A 19,841-nucleotide genomic window follows, 5' to 3' on the forward strand; every position below is an offset into this window, starting at 1 on the left:
CTCACATCGCAGCGACGACCAGAACCTGCCGATTCCTCCTGAGCAACGTCAGAAGGATCCGCCCCTTCCTGACAAAAGAAGCCACCCAACTCCTCGTCCAATCAACAGTCATCTCCCGCCTCGACTACTGCAACGCACTGCTCGCTGGCCTCCCGGCCACTGCCACTAAGCCTCTTCAACTCATTCAGAACGCAGTGGCTCGCCTGATCTCAAACCTACCGAAGTCGGCCCATGTCACCCCACTTCTTAGGGACCTGCACTGGCTCCCCATTGTTGCACGAATCCGCTTCAAGGCCCTCGACCTAGCATACCGTGCGGCAAAGGGAACCACTCCCGCCTGCCTCCGGTCAATGGTCTCTAACTACACACCCTCAAGACCCCTACGCTCTGCATCTTCTGGCCGCCTCAGACCTACTCCTATCCAAGCTCCGGGAGGGTCATCAAAGAGAAGTCGCCTATTCTCAGTCCTTGCCCCACAATGGTGGAATGAACTACCCACCTCAGTTAGGACAGCCGAATCACGTCCAATCTTTCGCCGTCGACTAAAGACGCACTTCTTCAACCATTATCTGAATTAAAAAAAAATATTAAAATATCTAACCCTAACTAACCGTACTGTCATGCACTTGTCCTAATAAACTAACCTACACTGTAGCACTCAACACTTTGATGAACATTGTTGCTCAGCTGATAGAGTTGTGCCCTTCCCGATGGCTTGTCGTACAGAACTTGTAAGTCGCTTTGGATAAAAGCGTCAGCTAAATGACTAAAATGTAAATGCAGCAGAATCAGGAAGCGACGGGGGACGTGCCCTCCCACGCAGACCCCCGACGCTGAGAGATCGCGCTGTGCAGGTGAAAAGATGAGACGGCTGCTTCCTCGAGTACGGGAGGGGACACGTGATGTAAGGCTTCGTCCACATTGCAGCCGGCTTGTGGGAGGCATGGCCTAACAGCGTTCGAGACAGGGGAGGGTAGAATTGGACGATACGAAATTGGGATGGGAGAAAAATAGAAAATGGGAGAAAAAGTAGATAAAAAAAAATAAAAATACCAGCAGGTTACCTAAGATAGACCTTAGTCAGAAAGTATTCCAAAATGAATAAATCCCATGGCGATCGCAATTACTCGTGTATAATGGGCATGGCTACCATACGGGAAATAATAGCTCTGAGGCACCAAATCTTCCACCGATTGCTATGTTGTGATCCACTCCTAGGCGGAAACAGCTGGAGTGGATCACAAGACAAGTGATATTCCCAGTTCAAACGGTAGGCGATACTACCACCTGGTGAGATTCGATCGTCATTGCAATTCCAACATAGGCACGTAGAGGGCTCCAGCTGACCATATAGAACGCTGATCAAAGGAAAATATCAAAGGATCAAAACCCGAGTATACCCAGGTTTCTGGTGCTCAACGGTTGGCAAGATAACCCGACTTTACTCGGGTTTGGCCGTCAAAGAGTTAATGTCTGATGGAGTCGAATGAAGGCTTCTTGTCCTCTGCAAAAGCATGCAATTGGTCCACTGATGGATACATCTTGATATTTGTCTAGTCTAGTGTGTTCATTAGATGGGTGAAATCCTCTTTCAGTGCCTTCAGTGTTTTCTTAGGGAGTTAGCCTCGCTGGTATGCGCGCCATTAGCGTTAGCCACGCAAATTATATATATTTTTTTACTAAGAGGTTGGCAGTCGACTACGGCTCCTTTAGATAGATTAGTCGACTAATGGGGTCAGCCCTACTGGAATTAAAACAAGACGTGAGAGGCGGGGAAGCTTACTGAAGGGAGTCTGCAGCAGAGCGGTAGGGCAGCGCTTGATGAAGAACTCCAGCACACACAGCAGCAGCTGGAAAGACATGACCAGGTCGTCCTCCATCTGCAGAGCCGTTCCTGCTCAGAGGAGAGGGAATAAACAACACACGGCGTAAAACCTATATCCATGTCTGAGGATGGAGAATGTTCCCAGGGCTTTCCCTAAACAATGGTATAGGGGTGCAGCGCCACCATGTGGTAAAAAAGTATTTAAACTTTTTTTTTCAGTGAAAGCTTGGGACCAGCTTAGAAACGGATGCATCATTGTCTAATACGTGGTTGCTTTGTCCTCCATCCTCTGTACACACATGTGTTTGTGTTCAGTGTTAAACTATTGTGCAACCTTATACACTGTACTTAAACTTATTTTTTACTTATTTACCCTTATGTTTGCCATTTTATTTAAATTATGTCTCATCTTTATTGCAATTGGGGCAAAACCCTGTGTTCTCATACATACACCCATCTGAAAAGGATTTGTCCCAGAGACCCCTGTGTGATCATTACAACATTCACATGTAGCAGAATAGAAATAATAAAAGTGGCCATTGGTGACAAAAGTAAATAAACAAATATAACCTATTCTGGAAAGACTAAATGTATAAAGGATTATATTCATCCAGGCGTGATGGAAAAGAAAACGCTAGATTATCGATAGTATAATTATGTGTACTTATGCACGCTATAGAGGCGGGCTGAAAAATATATTCTCTCATTTCCTCATCAGCGATCACAGCCACACACACACACACAGGGAAAAAGCTTATATCTCCGTGAAAACAGGTCTGATTATCCTAAGACTGGTAAAAATAGATTCCTTACCTGAGATCAGATGTTATCCAAAAAGATTATTCCAATTCCTGATCGCCATTCCAAATATCGATCACGCTTATTGATTACAGTGTTGGTACTGTAAATACATAATCGACGCCGTTCTGATGGCCGGTGATCACTTGGTCTCTTCAGTTGGCCTTGAGGGGAAAATAAAATGAGGAAACTGACCACTCCCCCTGCATCAGTCTAAACTAATGGGGTGCAGTTACACAGGGAGAGACGATAGGGGGCGGTATCTTCCCAATTGAGCTCAGAGAGACTCTGCAGCACTAACCCGAGGCTTGATTGATGAAATATGAATTCAAATTGCCAATAAAAAAAAATACGGCAAACAAACGATATATGTCGTTGGCGGCACTCAACTGGCGGCATGAACTAACGACTTATAGCGTTGGTGGCATCCAAAGTGTTAAAAAGGTATTGTGGTGTGGGGATTGCTGGTTTGAGCAAACAAACCTGCCTTGGGTCAAGCTAATCAGATGTGGGATCAACCACACTTGACCTGGGTCAAGCTAATCAGACCTGGGATCAACCACACCTGTCCTGGGTCAAGCTAATCAGACATGGAAGCAGGTGTGGCTGCGCACCTGTTACACATTGCAGTAATCAGTGAGCACATGTTAAATTAGCCATCCTCACACACACTGAGGAGAGCCTTTGTCATGACATCATATCTGCTCCTGGTTTGTTATATCTTGCGACTCTCTTCAATAAACCGGTATGTATTCACTAGGGCTGTCTTAAATACTTCGAAGCTTCGTTCAATGGCACAAGCTTCGAACATTAAAAAAAAATCGAAGTTGGGGAGCTCCAGTAGCTCACCGCGTACCTCGGACGCTATTTCGGCGTCGGGGACAACCGTGCGCGTCACGGATCTGGGGTACACGAGTTCGACTCCCGGACTCGCCGTATTTTCTCAGAGTGTCTTTCCCCCGATCTATACCCCATTCAACCCGTTTCTGTCGGTCATGCTTGACCAGAAAAAGCGATAAACGCTAAAAGAACCAGGGGAGCTCCAGTAGCTCACCACGTACCGCGAGTGCTATTTCAGCGCCGTGGACAACCGTGCTCGTCACGGATCTGGGGCTGAGCGAGTTCGAATCCCGGACTGCAGCCGTGCCTTTCCCAGAGTGTCTTCCCCCCCATCTGAACCCTTTCAGCCTGCTTCTGTCGGTCGAACTTGACCAAGTATAAATGCGATAAACGTATAAAAGAACCAGCTGACTGGTCAAAAGTTTATAAAAAAAAAAAAAAATCGAAGTTTAAAAAAAGAAAAATAATGTATACAAATATTTTCAAAAAAAAACATTTCAAATTTTTTATTTTATTTTTACTTCGGTGTGTGTGTGTGTGTGTGTGTGTGTGTGTGTGTGTGTGTGTGTGTGTGTGTGTGTGTGTGTGTGCATGGGGCCATTGGGTGGGGCCAAGGGGACAAATACCCTGGAGGAAAGTAACCCAGCTCAGCACTGCCCAAATTATATCATCCCTGTAACTGAGGGGTACAATTCCCTGACTGTATTGATAAGTATGGTATCATTAAACCACTACCGCTTTATGTACTTTAATTACTGGCCATACAGTACATGATATATAAATATGATGAACACTTCCCACAATAAATCGGTTCCACACAAAGTTATAATTAAGTATTTATTGCAGCAAAAGGTACATAATATACTTCTCTATTATACTTTGGATGCACTTGTAAGGCAAAGGAATGTGCGTAGGCAAATCAATAATGAATGTCCATTCTCTGGTTACGCAGGAGGTAATTATACGACCTGAATCTTAGGGAATTATATCTATGGTGCACTGGTAATATATAGCGGGAGATACTGAAGGGTCCCCCCGGTTGTAAGCCAGCAGGGGTAGAGGATCTGTCGGTAGTAGAGAGTCTGGTCAACGATGACTAAGGAGACTCCAAGTACAGGAGACGGTGCAATAGTCTCTTGATCCACAGACGAATACAGCTGTTCTCCGTAGACTGTAGCTCCACAGTGAAGAAAGCTAGCCTGCCTCAGGCTCTCTGAGGCGCAGACTCGACGTGGCTCCTCACAGGGTAAATCCCACACACGTGTAGGCGTCGGCGATTCTCCGCTCCATAAATCACAGGACCAAAACAAATATAATCCAGCCGTAAATGGCTATGCAGTCGTCGGGTAGATTAATCCAGTGTACATGTCCACACGGTCCTCGTCTAGGTCTCCTCGGGTGAAAGCGCCATGAAAGCAGCCCAGCCTGGATAAGCACTCTAGCTGGTACGAGGAAGCGTTGGTGATGCTGGTCACTGTAGAACTTTAGCCGCACGATACACTATACACAAATAGACTATTACTGACTTAATAGAAATATGTCGCACTCGACGGTATAGCGCCAAACTCTGACAATTCAGTTATTAATTCGCACGCGGTCTCAATGCTCTCTTTGGGGCCAAACAGGCCATACTTCACCGCACGGAGTATCGTGGGTGAGGCTTCAACTTTAGTTCCTAAGCGCTTCTGTATTCACCTGCGCCATATTTATATGCACGGCGAACAATCTAGTGCCAGCCTCATTTCTGTCTCGTATTCTTGGGCAAGGCCGGGCATGTACAGACATGTCTTGACGGTGGCTTTGAACCCGACTCTGGAGGCATGGCCCTGGCGCCTGTGGACCGCTGTCCAATAGGAGAATGAAATATTATGGTCTGTACTAGGCTAAAGGGATATTCCGTGTATATGTACAAGGAATATACAAGGGATATCAAAACGATATACAAATACTATGCAATATATATCAATCAATAAATATATATATTCGGTTTAATCTGATCCTTTGTAACAATCACTATTGCCTGTTTGAAGGATATCATCCTCAAAACACATATACACCACCTACACGCCTATTCTCAGTCCTTGCCCCACAATGGTGGAATGCAACTACCCACCCCAGTTAGGACAGCCGAATCCCATCCAATCTTTCGCCGTCGACTAAAGACGCACTTCTTCAACCATTATCTGAAATAAAATTTAAAAAAATCTAACCCTAACTAACCTTACTGTCATGCACTTGTAGGTTAATAAACTAACCTACACTGTAACACGCAACACTTTGATGAATATTGTTACTCAGCCGATAGAGTTGTATCCTTCCTGATGACCTGTCGTACAGAACTTGTAAGTCGCTTTGGATAAAAGCGTCAGCTAAATGACTAAATGTAAATGTGAATGTAAATGTCTTGTAGAATTCCACACATAAGAAAGAAAGATACTGGGATGAATAAACAAAATAGGAAATAAAATGTAGAAATGCATGCAATACATAAATAAATATGAATCTCCATATATGAAATAGAACATTTAGATAAGGTGCTACTGAGATGTTTTGGTGAGTTCTTTGTTTTTTTGTGGAAGTAGCCCTTCTTAAAAATGCATGAACATTCACTGATAATTGGTCTGTAGTGGAGTCTACAAGGTCTACATTGCCAGACCATGTAGAATCCGGACCTTGTAGACTGACATAATTCTGTGCATAGTTTAGTCCAGTGGTTCCCAAAGTCGGGGTCGCGGCCCAGGTGGGCCGCGAGATGATTAAAAAAAATAAAAAATTAAATTTAAATTTTTTTTTTATTTTAATTTTTTGTCAGGCCACTGAACTTAGAAGCAGGCCAGGACAGTGTTTCTAGTTGTATTCTAAAATGTGACTATATGGTTTTATATTAACTTAATAAATAAACAAAAACGAAAAATCTACTTATTTCAACGAACATTTCAAACTAAATAACAGATTATGCACATAAAACGCTGAAAACAACCGAAGCAACAATAGTATTTTAATGAGGCTATTATTATTATCATTATTATTTTGCAACAAGTTAGCCCTCTCATAAATAGCACATATAAATGAATAACTAACTTGAGCTAACTTAATAGGATTGAAGTGATATTTGGCTTAAAAAATCGGTCGCCTGGCAAAAAAAAAAAAAAAAAAAAAGCCTGCCGATGTGCATTGGGCCACGGCTCTCTGACGCCTTATTTTCTGGGCCCTGGCCTGAAAAGTTTGGGAACCCCTGGTTTAGTCTACACAGGCCATATTTCAAATAATCAAAATCTTACTTCATTCATCTTAAACATTCTTGATTTGGGGGATTGGTAGTTCCCATGAAATCTGAAGTTGTTCAAACGACAACAGCGATCCACCTTGAATTAAATCACACTGTGTTGGCTGCGTCACAGTCACGAAAGGGGCTACTTAATTCATTAATCCAATCCACTTTATTTATAGAGCACATTTAAAAACAATAAAGTTTACCAAAGTGCTGTACAAGTCCCACAACATAAGATAAAAAAATAAAATTATACATATAAAAAAAGAACAATTAATTTTTTTTTTATTCGAAGCTTCGAAATAAAATCGAAGCTCGGCCCCGAAGCTTCGATTGCCAAAAAAAAATCGAAGGTCAGCCCTAGTATTCACCATCATCTCTGCCTGTGTCTGTGTCGAGAGCCCTGTAAAGTACCACTTAGATGGCGTGTGGCAGGGTCTACTGCTACAGGTGTTATACCAACCTGTATAACTTCAGTGAAATTAGTCACTTAGTGGCAGTTGTGTAATAAACGTTAACCTACCTTTAGCCAACAGAAACAATGTCCAACAATATCGCAAGGTCTCCTTCTCCCTTTAAAACGAGACATTAAACAGTTACGATACGTACCAACGCCATCACTGATAACATTTATCACAATTAAGTCAAATTATATTACTGAAAAGAGAAGTGACAATGCTTCCAGCTGATGAGGTCTTTAACTTACTTGCCATCAGACGCCAGAGCAAAGATTTTGTTGCATGTTCTGAAACAAAAACAGATGACCAATAAATATATTTGATGTTAATAAAATAACCTTTTACTAAATTGGATGAATTGATTTCTGTGTTGCAAATCTATATATAAGAACCAATACTGCTACTACCAATACAACTATTGCTGCTACTACTAGTAGCAGCAATAACCTGAAGGCAGGCAAACGGAACACCTGGGATCAACTTTGTACTGCCATAATCGGGTACCGTTGGCCACTAAGCAATTCTGGTGGAGAGATTTAGGGATTAAATGCCTTGCTCGTGGTCAATTCAATTTGATTCAGATCAACAGCATTACTTTACTTTATAACAAAAATGTGGTTGATTTGCACATTTGAATGGAATACCTTCAAATTATGAGCTTTACGTCTCTAGCTAATGCAGCTGCCACAAACATTAATGCCGTAGAGGACATTTGACAAGAAGACACAAGTTAAGACTGTGCTGCCATCTAAAAAGGCCTTAGCGCAGGTAATCTTGACAAAGTAGGTGTGGTACTGTGTTGTATTGCCATCACTCACTTCTCAAACCTCTGGTAGAGAGCCAGAGACATGTCATACTTCTTCTCCAGGCGTGCAATGGCAGAATCCACCCGGGTGCTTATTGAGTCCAAGTTCACATCCAACTTCCTCACCAAATCCAGGAACTCCTTCACACTTAAAAATGTATGAATTAAGAATGATAAAAAGAATTATGGAATAAATAAATACATGCAATTGATAAATTACTAAATGAATAATTAAAGTTAATAATAAATTAATAAATGGTGCTGGGGGGGCAGGTGGCGCACGGAGATTACGTTCGTCACCAACACCGGGAGACACTGGATTCGCCTGTTCGAATCCAGCTCCCGGCGTTGCTATCAGCTTGGCTGGCCTCTCACACTGATACAATTGGCTGTATCAGAGGGTGGGAAAGCTGAAGGGTGGGTCCTGGGCGTTGTGGACAGCGACCCCTACAGTTCGGTCGGGGCGCCTGCTCAGCAAGGGTTGGAACTAAGGAGAGATAGTGTGGCCTCCCACACGCTACACTCTCCCCGGTGAGAACCTGCGCGGCCAGGTTGGCCTGCCGGCAGGCTGCACTAGCATCAAAAGGAAAGCATGTGACAGTCTCCGGTCTCCCGGACCAACAGTAGGGGAAAGTACGCAACAACCAGGAGGGGTGGGATGGGAGAAAAATCGGGAAAAAGGAGGGGAAGAAAGATAATAATAAAAAAAAAATAAAAAATTGTGCTATAGATTAACATTCAGCCACTAGATGTCGCACTAGACTAGAGCACCAGCATGTCATTAATCGAATCAGGTGCGTTCCACGTTGGGAAATGGGAAGTAGGGAGGGGATACATGCACAACATGTAAACAATAACATTCATTGTGGACCTGCCAAAGTCGAATACGTCAATGCATTGGTATTGGGCCGTTATTGAAACACTCAATGGGATATAGGGCTATCACTTTTTGTTCTAAAATCTAACTATAAACTGGTGAGATGTTAAAATATTCTAAAAGTGACAATGTGAATTCAAAATTGGGGTTAGCAGTTAGCGGTGGGCAAGTTATCTATTAACCAATTCGCGGCCAACCACATATATATATATGTGATTGGGAGCCAGCGCTTGACAGCCAACCACGTATATATACGTGATAAGCTTGTTTTTGTTTTTATTCCATTTTAATATCCCGGATGTTGTCACGGAGTTGTATTTTGTCTGGAAAAGGCATATTGGGACTCCGAAAGTGCAGTACCGGCCAGATCCTGGTATTGGCGCTGTCTCGAGAATGCAGTTTCCCCTGTTGCAGACCGGTTGTCACTTTTTTTTCACTCCGGGTTAGCTTTTCTGTTAGCCTAAAGCTATGGCTTCACCAGATCGCCTGGAATACTTTTTGCGACGCCGAATTCAGTATGCAGTAAAGGAATATAGTATCAGCCAATGGACATATCGATCCATCAGATGGCGATCAAATAACTGGGAAATTCTTTTTGGAATCCAACCGGCCACAGGTAAGAGCGATTTGACGTCAATTTCAGCCTGATCGGGCCTTGTTCTCATAGCCATCCACCCGGTCAGCGTATGATGTTGCAATAACGAATGCAGTTATTGGTAATCAATCAGAAACGACTCCCCCCCCCCCCCTTTTATGCATTCAAGGTGGAACATGATACCGATCATATGCATTTTGATTTTTAACTCTAGCTTGTGTAGGGCCGAAACGCCAATCGATTTAACGTTATTAGCTTAGCGCCCTATAACTAGCTTTGCAGGAATTACCCCAGACCATTCCGGTATATAGTTCATGTTCACGACGCTATAAAACGGGAACGTATTAATGAAAAAAAAGATTCTTATTGAAGGGAAGGTTTATACTGTCAATTGACAATGACAATGGACACATAGCAATAATATAAAATATAGATTTAGCTCTACAAACAACCTCACGCACAGTGAAAACTTGTAATGAAAAGCTGGCCTCAAGCTGGCCTCATAGTCTAATCCCAATGGCCCCGAATGTGTTAACACATTCTGTGCCAAAAACAGAAAATTACATGTTTGCTCGACAAGCGTTGAGTGCCAAAAACGAGTGTTTTTGGATCTTTTGATATTTTTACTTTGATCCCCGCTCTACAGACTTGCCCAGGAGCGATCTGCATCACTGTGTGTGGCACATTCACATACATTAGAACTGCAATGCTGATAGACTATCACCAGGTGGCAGTATCGTCTGTGTCTGAACTGGAATGGCTTGGTGTTGATAGTGACCTTTTCTTTTTTCTTGGTAGGGGCCCCTCCTCCTCCTTGAACATAGATTCACATTGATCGGCCCAAAATTCCGTTGCCTAAGCGTATTTGACCATCGAAACGTGTATAGACATATACACTGGTAATCGCGATGGCGATGGGATCACTTGGAATTCTTCTTCTTGGAATACCTTCTGGCTAAGGTAAGGTACATTCTATGTCTATTTTACAGAATCTGAAACGTGTTTTTCTAACGATCACAGTTCTGTGTTTCACCGGACGAAAAACATGCTCGGCAAACACGATCACAGTTTTGAGTTAAAACGACCCCCCCCCCCATGATGATTTTGTGAAGGTACATATATACATGCATATACCTTTTGATTTGGGAGTATTTGGGGTTTCAGGGGATCAACCAGAACGGTTTGGGCTTATTGCACATAACACGTTTTATCTCGCGATCTATGAAAAAAGACTGGATTATCTTGGACATGCGCAATGTTTAGCGTGTAATAAACTACAAACTACAGCATGTGGAAACAAACTATTATTCCCATGTTGCACTACAAGTAATGTTTGTCAAAATGAGCCACACCATTGGGCCCTGTTCCTCGTACCTGGCTAACTGAGTTAGCCGGATAATTTTCAGGATAACTTGACTTAAGCCAGACCTTTCCGTTCCCCGACGTGCGATTGTCTAAATCACTATGGCAACAGATCAAAAAGTTTTAACCTGGTCGAGGGCAGGGTTAAGTTCAGTTAGCTGGATAACCTGCATGGCCACGCCCTCGCAAAGAAATGCCAGCTCCCTTCCTGAAAGAATTCTCACAGTCTAGATCCCATTATACCATTCTGAATTACGTTTTTGTGCTTCATAGAGGGGGCTTTTGAAATGTAAAATAATATACCTAAAATGCTGATAATAAATCATATTCAGCCTATGGATTTACTTTGTCCTCCTAAATAATGCACGTCATAGTTATACGGATACGGCGCTCGCGAAACACACTATGTGGTTATTTTAATAACTGAGCATTGCAAATGTGAATCCCGCTGGGATATTTTTAATGAATGAAACCTATCGGGCGTTTGGCTCTGATTCGTTTCATATTCTCCACGGTTTATGTATTTGCTTAACGGAGCGCCCGGATTGTGTTTCATTCAAGCATAAATTGAAGCATCTTTATCTGTGGATTGTGGATATGCATTACGAGGAATCTGAATCTGTGGAGTGTTGAATTGTATCACTGTCACTCACACGTTATTGTGATATTGTAACTGGGTTTAAAATATGAGGAGATGCGCAGTTTGATGGATTTGATGACGTGACGACGACGTGACTTGATAAATTGAATGAGCTTTTGACATTTTGATAAATGAATGAGAAAATGCATTTCTGTTCAAGCACGTTATCTGATGATGAACATGAGGTGTCACTGGTATAAACCAAAGGTTAATCAATTCAATGCATGTATGGATGATGTCCGAAACAGATTAAACCCTGATTAATAGTGAAACTGTATAGCCTCCCTCCAAGCCTCTCTGACACGTTATTTCGGGGGTCGCGCCTTGAAAACTTTGGGAACCATGTATTTATATAGTACATGATACTAAGCACATACAGTACAGATATCCTCATAAGTATCTATTAATTCGTATCAATTAGATACTCTTTGAGCTTTTTCTTTCTTTCGCTGTCCCAATTCTCCCCTCCCCTGTCTTGAACGTGGCTCGCATATGCCCCCCACTGGCCGGTTGTAGGGAGGATAGAAGCCTTGCATCACGTGTCCCCTCCGATACACGAGGAGGCAGCCTGTCACATCTTTTCACCTGTCAGCGTGGACTCTCATTGGCGAGGTGTAATGTGTGGGAGGCTCACACTACCCCCGCCATTTCCTGTCTCTGCTGTGCAGGCGTCCCCCAACCGACCTGTAGGAGTCGCTGTCCACAACGTCCAGATTACCACCCATCGACTTCCACCTGCTAACTCTGCCAATTGAGTTAGTATGACGGCCGGCCCAAGCCGGAGGCAACGCCGACAGCCAGATTCGAACCCGGTGTCTCTTGCGTTGGTGACGAGCGCAATGTCCGCTGTGCCACCCAGCCGCCGCGTATTGTACCCATTCTGCAATCTGTTAATAAAGTTTTCAATCAATCAATCAATGCCGTTAGAAAATCAGGATTTCTGCGATCGACACCTGCTGTCTTTTCAGGTGAGGCGGCCGCGCGCAATTATCCTGAGTATCAAGTCTGGTTCGAATTAACTAGACTGAATCAGCGTTCGAGGAACAGGGAAAGCCTGGATTCAAACATCGGGTTAATTGAATCTGGATAATGGGACTTTTGATCGACTTAGTTGAACCAGGTACGGGGAATAGGGCCCATGTCTCCACAGCTATAATACAGAACACACACAGCTTCGCAAACATAGTGAAACGGAAACCACGCAAACGACTATAAAGTAGGGCTGGGCGATATGGCCTAAATATGATATCACGATATTTTCTGACCTTTCGGCGATACACGATACACATCACGATGTTTTTCTTTTTTTCCCCAAACAATTCATTATGAGGCTTACCAAGACAGTATTTGAGTTTGCAAGCTAACATTAAAGACTAAATAAAATACCCATGCATTTAGCATTTTTATATTATATATTAGATTTAGATTATTGGATTATTAGATTATATATTGCATATATTTAGCAATGAGATATTATATGATTTAGATATGAAATATGATTAATTGAAAATGGGGGACCCTGATGTAAACAAGACGAAAGACATTCTCTGGTCTGCATCCCCTTAACAATTGTATGTATTGAGCTGTACTGTACCCATTCTGCAATATGTTAATAAAGTTTTAAATCAATCAATCAATCAATCAATCAATCAATAGCATTTTAGCATTTTTATGAAACTACTGTATATTTGTATGTCTCTAAATGTTTTGATGAATTGAAAATGGAGGACCCTTATGTAAAAAAGCCGAAAGTCTTTTTCTGGTCTTCATCCCCCAGTCCACTGTTGTTGTATTGAGCTGTACTGTATTGTACCCATTCTGCAATCGTTAATAACGTTTTCATTCATTCGATCATTCAGCCGGCAACAGAATAATTTTGATTGACAGTCGAGTCTGCCAATTACGTCACACCGCTTACACCCGCCCTGCTGTTCTTAGCACCAATCGGCAAGCGCTATGCGTTTTTTACTTCCGCCATTGATTTTGACGAGAGCTGAGCTCAGCTCAACGACAACAACAGCTGAGCTCCCCGCGGCCGACGAGTGATTACCAGCGCACCGCAGCATGACTAAACGAGCCATAATGATTTTATTGCAACGAATGTTATAATAAAAGCCTTTCCATACATCTGTCTGATTGAAAACTTTATTAACAGACCGCAGAATGGTCATGCACAACTCAGCACGGGCTGAGATATGAACAGTAACGCTTGCTATCTATGTCGTCATCGGACGTTGCTATGTTTGGGTAAATACGCTAATGTTATTGAACATGTAACTATATAACGCTAATGCCTCAAAACGAATGCCTTTGTTAATAATAAGTAGTAACTTTGATGCAGTAGTGACTAGTGTGTGTGGGGGCGGCGTTGTTCAAAAGTTTGAACGGGTGTGGACCAGATTGACGCGACACAATCCTCTTGGGCAAAACATCACGATATCCACGATACGTTAAAAAAGTGTATCGTTAATGAACTGTACCCGATATTTATATAATATCGTCATATCGCCCAGCCCTACTATAAAGCTGGCATTCTAGCGGTAAAGATAAGCGATTCGCGTTTAATTTCAACACTATAATCTAGCTACGTCCTTATGATCCAAAAAGGTTGCATTTATTTTTATAGGTGACGTATTTTTTAATTGCCAGCACGGACAGTAATGCACGCAGGGACAATAACGGCGCAAACAGACCAGTCGCGCACTCAGGCACTCGCGGGTTCCGTGCGAGATTGCGCGCATGGCCTGGCACACCGAGTCCGACTTCAGAGCGGGCGAAAGCGCACGGAGGAAGGCACATTTACACTGGAACAGCTGTAAATGCTATAGTCTATATGCGAAGTCAGTCCCCGTTTGAAGATTTTTTAAAGATTTCCAGTTCCAGTGTTCTATTGTCCATTTTGCATGTATAACCAGTTATTATACAATTAATTAGAATGTGAATGGTTTATTTGTATTGGGAAAGATACAGACACATTAGCTGGTTGAACAATATCTATATGTGTGGTAATAATGCAGATATTGAGTGTATTTCTGTGAAAATGTGTGTGGCGCATGCCTCTGAATCCAACCAAAGCGAAAACGATCGCTTCGACCCTGCGCGCCCACGTGCGGCCGGTGGGCACAGCTACGTCCGTTAACATGGGAGCAGTGTTTCTTACAGGATTTTGTGAGACTGGTGGGTGAACCTCGGCCCCTCTATATTTAAAACAAATATAAAAAAAATTATAAAACTGTGGCGGGACCAATTGGACTGTGGCGCGCGGTCTAGGTCATTAATGGGAAACACTGTGGGAGCAAAAGTGAGGCGCTGGTCACCCGCCCGCGTGAATGCTTTACCCAACGCAGTTGTGCGATTTGCAAATCTGATTGGCCACTGACGTTTCTGGTCATGCGACATGTGCACCAATCGTGTGACTGCAAGTTCTTTCGCCGGTTAAGCTTAGGCACTCTTTCGAAGTCGGTTAAGGTTAGAGTTTGTCTTGGAGCGTGACGGCAAGTTCTTTCGCCGGTTAAGCTTAGGCACTGTTTCGAAGTTGGTTAAGGTTAGAGTTTGTCTTAGAGCATGGCGATAGAACGCCAGGTGCTTTGCAGGCTGTTCGACGCGGAAATGGGCAAAGACACAGCTCGTCACGCTATTGGGCGCACATGTCACATGACCAGAAACGTCAGTGGCCAATCAGATTCGTAAATCGCACAACTGCGTTGGGTAAAGCATACACGCCACCCGCCCGCCTGCCTGCCTTAACGCACGACTGGTGTGTCAGGGCTGTAATGCACAGACAGTAACGTTCACAATACGATTTTGTGTGACATTCATTGTGCCCGCCCCCCCCCCCCCCCCCCTGATCCTCCAATCACAACTGTTGCTTCCTTCAGACAGGGGGAAAAAAGAGGGGGCGGGGCATTGTCAATTGACAGTATAAACCTTCCCTTCAATATGCTATAAAGAAATATTTTTTAATCGATACGTTCCCGTTTTATAGCGTCGTGAATATGAACTACATACCGCAATGGTCTGGGGTAATTCCTGCAAAGCTAGTTCTGTATCGTAGCGGCTCTTGCTCAGCGTCACTCACGCACTGTACCTCGCTTGTGCACGCGCACTGAATAAAATTCCACAATGTACCTTTATATCCCAATATTCGTCTGACCACACCCCCATCAGCTTACCCTCATAAGCAGGTGTGTGGCCACCTACTCGCCTCCTTCTTCGCTTCACCACAAGGAAGTGCCTTTGGTAGATCCCCACTTGACGAGGTTGTTAGGAGAAAGTTGGAAAACGAGAGATACGTTGACATCATATCTTTATTTTCTCTCTCACTATATTCGAGAAAATACGGCGATATTGTCTTCGTACTGGAGTGTCTGGAAGATGATGATCATTCTACACCTCCGCCGGTTTTTTCGTATTGGGAGTTCACGCCGCTACATGCCTCCCAACTGCAGTCCTCATTGCTGCGGCTGGTTGGGGTAAAACTCTCCAGCGACACAGCTGGACTGTAGGACGCGCCGCTGTTGTGAGAAGCGGTGGGTTCCAGGTTTGGTGAGTAATGTTTGCTTGCAAGCTCCGCTTGTCTGTTAGTGCTATGGGGGCTAGCTGACAATGTTTACGAAAACCGGCCCCAGATTAGGGTCCTTTGTTCAGCCTTTTAGGCGACGGCGGAGGATCTTGGTTTGAAGCCCATTATAGCAACTAGTGGGCCACGACCAGTAGAACTGGTGATCCCAGGATCTCTGGACACGTGGGTACTTCTGTCACCGTATAGGCCCCGTCTTTCATATGCAAATGAGAGTATACCCTAAACGAGGAAATGTGGGCATGGATGATCGTTATCGGAAAATCCATGTTCAAGTCGGCTACAGCCCAGATGGGACTTGTGCTGGCTCCGCCGGATGGTAAAATCACTGTTGTAAAACTGTGTTAACATCTCGTTTCTCTTCTCTCTTAAAAGGTGAGGAGGGTTTCAGAACGGCGGCCTGTCTGAGTGTGGCTTGTTATATCGTTGTGTACAAGTTCAGGTGATAGCTGCTTAGCTTGCGTGCTAGTTGTGGCCTACCTGTTAGCCAGTCAGCTGTTAGCTGCGGGCGCTAGCCTGTTGTGTCACTAGGCTAGGTAACGTTAGCTTGCTGCTATCGGCCGAGAGTGGCCGTTAGCTTAATGCTACACTGTTGAACGTTCTGAGACTAGTTCAAGTTTCAAGTTTCTTTAATAGTTGTCATACAGAAGTACAGAATACTTTTATACAAAATGCTTCTTACTGTTACGCTCCAGAGACTGTGCAAGACAAGATAAGTATGAAATAAAATAACATAGTATAGCATGTAAATTAGAAGTAAAAAAAAAAATTAGGTCAGTGTTCAGTATAGACATATGTACAATGTTCGATGCAGAATAGACGTAACTGACTATAACATGCTTTAAACACTCTGACTATGCTCACGGTAGGAAGGGTCTTGACTAGAGTTGTTCCGATACCGATACTAGTATCGGAAATGCCGCCGATACTGCCTAAAATGCTAGTATCGGTATCGGCGAGTACACGTAAATTCTAGCCTCCGATCCCATGATGTAATTTATCTCCTGCCGAGTCCTGCGGAGAGTGAGGATTATAAAATGAACATGTTTTAAAGTGTGATGCTGTGTCATTTTAACAGCAGATACACTTTCTTAAATTCCATTGTCCCCGACAGTGCGGTGTGACGGGGAGCTCGGACGGGAATCGGGATGTGTTTGGCTGGTGTTATGATAGCATTAGCTGGAAAGATAGCTAGTTGGAACAACATCCGCTTTTAACGTTACATCAAATCAGATGATCGCCTGTCCTTTCTCCAGGACCTAACACTGTCCGTGACCGTCTATCAACAATAATGCACCCACGGTGAATTGTATTTAAGTTAAGTAGCTACGGACTAGCGTTAGCTGACTATTACTAACGTTATCTTAATGTCGATGCGGGAAGGCGAGCTAGGTCAGTTAGCTTAGCTTGATAACGTTACCGTGTCTAAAGTTGGTGCTATTCACATAATCCAGCAATAATGGCTGCAGACCTGCAAGCAAAGTACAGCAAGTGCCAAAGGATAAGAGTCTGAGGCGGAGTTTCAAAAGAGAATGTTGAATATTTATTTTGCATCAAAAACCACAACATGAACGTTCTATCTGCCACTAGTTTACAGACTGAATAGGGTATATCTGCAGAGCCACTGAGTAGCGAGTGCAACACCGTTTAATGTCCGTGTGGATCATTGGAGTAGGGTATATCTGCAGTGCTGCAGCCCATACTCATTGATTAATGATACTAATACAAATCTATACAATCACCTGTTGTTGAATAAATACCATACGTTCTAGTTATTACTAAAAAACAGTATAACAGTATCTGAAAAAAAAAAAAAAAAAAAGTATAATGTATATAATTTTTTTTTAATTTTTTTTTATGCACTGGTATCGGATAAATATCGGTATCGGCCGATACCCAAAGCTTAGGTATCGGAATCGGATCGGAAAGGGAAAAATGGTATCGGAACATCTCTAGTCTTGACCAGACCTTGAACACTTCTTTCTTTCCCTTCTAAATGTTTTGTAAATAACGATGTTTTCCAAAACGAGTGTTGCTGCACTACATTTAGGATACGATGCGAGTTATGTGTGAATTGTCTTGTCACTGGTATTTAGCTTCTCCATGCAAATCGGGTTGTTTGTTACAGATGTGAAAATGATCTGGTTTGTTGTGTTGAGAAACATCATGTGTGTTTATGTACCGTGTACTCACAACTAAGGGGGTTAAACTAACCTATAAAGCTATGCTTAGTGACATATGAGTGAAGAATGAATTCTTTTCTCAGCCTGTAATGACAACAGTGTGTTCACATATTAACAGGTTACCTGTTCGACTGGCCGTATTAAGGGTAAAGTAGGAGGGGTGTTTTCCCCCCGGTTCCCTGGGGACTTCCTCACCCTCCTCTCAGACATGTTGTTACAATATATTGTGTCATTGTGTGGTGGGATACGATGTAACCCTTAGCTTGATTGCTGGGGTTGTGCTAAAATTGCTTGAGGAACTGTATTTTCCTAAAAGAAAAGATTGTTTGGTCACTTTTCGTGTGTGCTTAGCAAGGCCTGTGGCCGATACTAATCGAGAATTATGTATTCTCTCATTATGAAAAACGGTGTTCCTCTGTAGAGTGTTTTTGCCATTTTTTGTAGGTGATAATGGGTTGTGTGTGTCGTGTGACCTACAACTGGGTTGGGTTGGCCACAGAAGCACATGTGTAAGTCTGGTACAGGGGCTCTTGAGAGGGCCCCCTCTATTCTGTGTTTTTTCCTTAGTAAAAATCAGATAGCAGGTTAGCACATGCGCTGTGTGAAGCTGTTAGACGCTTCATGGAGCTGACTATGACTGCGTCATACTCTTTTGTCATTACATCGTATCATGGGTGTGGGGTCGTAAAGGGGTGAACTGGTAATCCTTTTCTCCCCTTCTTTGATGGGCAGGGGTTAAAACCTCCTGTCCTTCAAGGTTCCTGTCACGTTGCTGTTCGGCACGTTACAGGGTAAGAGGGGGGGGGGGGGGGGGAGGGAGTTTCCTGGTCGCACGCCCTGGAATATTGGGCGTGTGCACCGCAGAAATTCCCCCGCCATAGAGTACGTCACTGAGCGCGTCTCTGTTGGTAGGACTTCCGTGAGCTGTTCGGGTCCATATGATGGATCTGTTTCGGGGGGTGGTCAGGGCTCCTCCTCACGAAGCTCCTATTCGGGCCTTCTGTGAGTTAGGACTCTCCTTCCATGTGAGGGAGCCTCCTCAGAGTGCAGAGCCTCCTCCTCAGATTGTCAAGGTGAGTGGAACCTCAAAAAGGAGTCCTACTCTATTGTGTGTGTATTCGATTCAATTCGATTGAGTGCATGTGTATGGGTTCAGTGCCTCCTCCCCGGAGAGCCCTAAAACCAAAATTTACATGGCTCAAGGTTGCAATATGTTCTTTTCAATCTGTACAGCTCGCGTGGGAAGTCTCTCTGGGGATTTCCGTCTCCTCCCTATGGGAGGGTGGTGGGATGTAAAAATGTAAAAAAAAATACCCCCGGCTGTGTAGACTGGGATTCATGCTGTTGGTGCTTCCTTCTTTTTTATTAAAAAGAGTTGGAGTTAGGAGGCATCACACCCCTCTTGTCGTTCCCCTGAGCGCCTTGGGGATTCAATGACAGGTCTAAATAGCCTGTTCATTGATGTGGTTGTGTCCCGACGCACGCATAGTGCTAGCTCGGGGTGTTCTGTTGAAGATCAGGCGACTGACTGGCGCGCCTTGGTTGCTTGGGGTTAAAACAGCGTTTTTATAAAGCAACTGGGATGGGGTTTTTTTCCTCTTCCGACGA

At 43.6% G+C, this 19,841-nt stretch overlaps 1 protein-coding gene across 1 annotated transcript in view; it reads right to left on the reverse strand.

Annotated features, from left to right (window-relative positions):
• Positions 1-19,841, reverse strand: part of rb1 (retinoblastoma 1) — a 136,444-nt gene that overhangs the window by 108,619 nt on the left and 7,984 nt on the right. Inside the window, exons 4-7 of the mRNA XM_084320652.1 lie at positions 8,011-8,145; positions 7,441-7,479; positions 7,258-7,307; positions 1,784-1,894 (exon numbers count right to left, since the gene is read on the reverse strand). Coding sequence (XP_084176778.1) covers positions 1,784-1,894; positions 7,258-7,307; positions 7,441-7,479; positions 8,011-8,145 — 335 coding nt within the window. The remainder of the gene's footprint in view (positions 1-1,783; positions 1,895-7,257; positions 7,308-7,440; positions 7,480-8,010; positions 8,146-19,841) is intronic.

Source organism: Notolepis coatsorum, assembly GCF_963971535.1.
Source record: "Notolepis coatsorum genome assembly, chromosome: 8".
NCBI lineage: Eukaryota > Metazoa > Chordata > Actinopteri > Aulopiformes > Paralepididae > Notolepis > Notolepis coatsorum.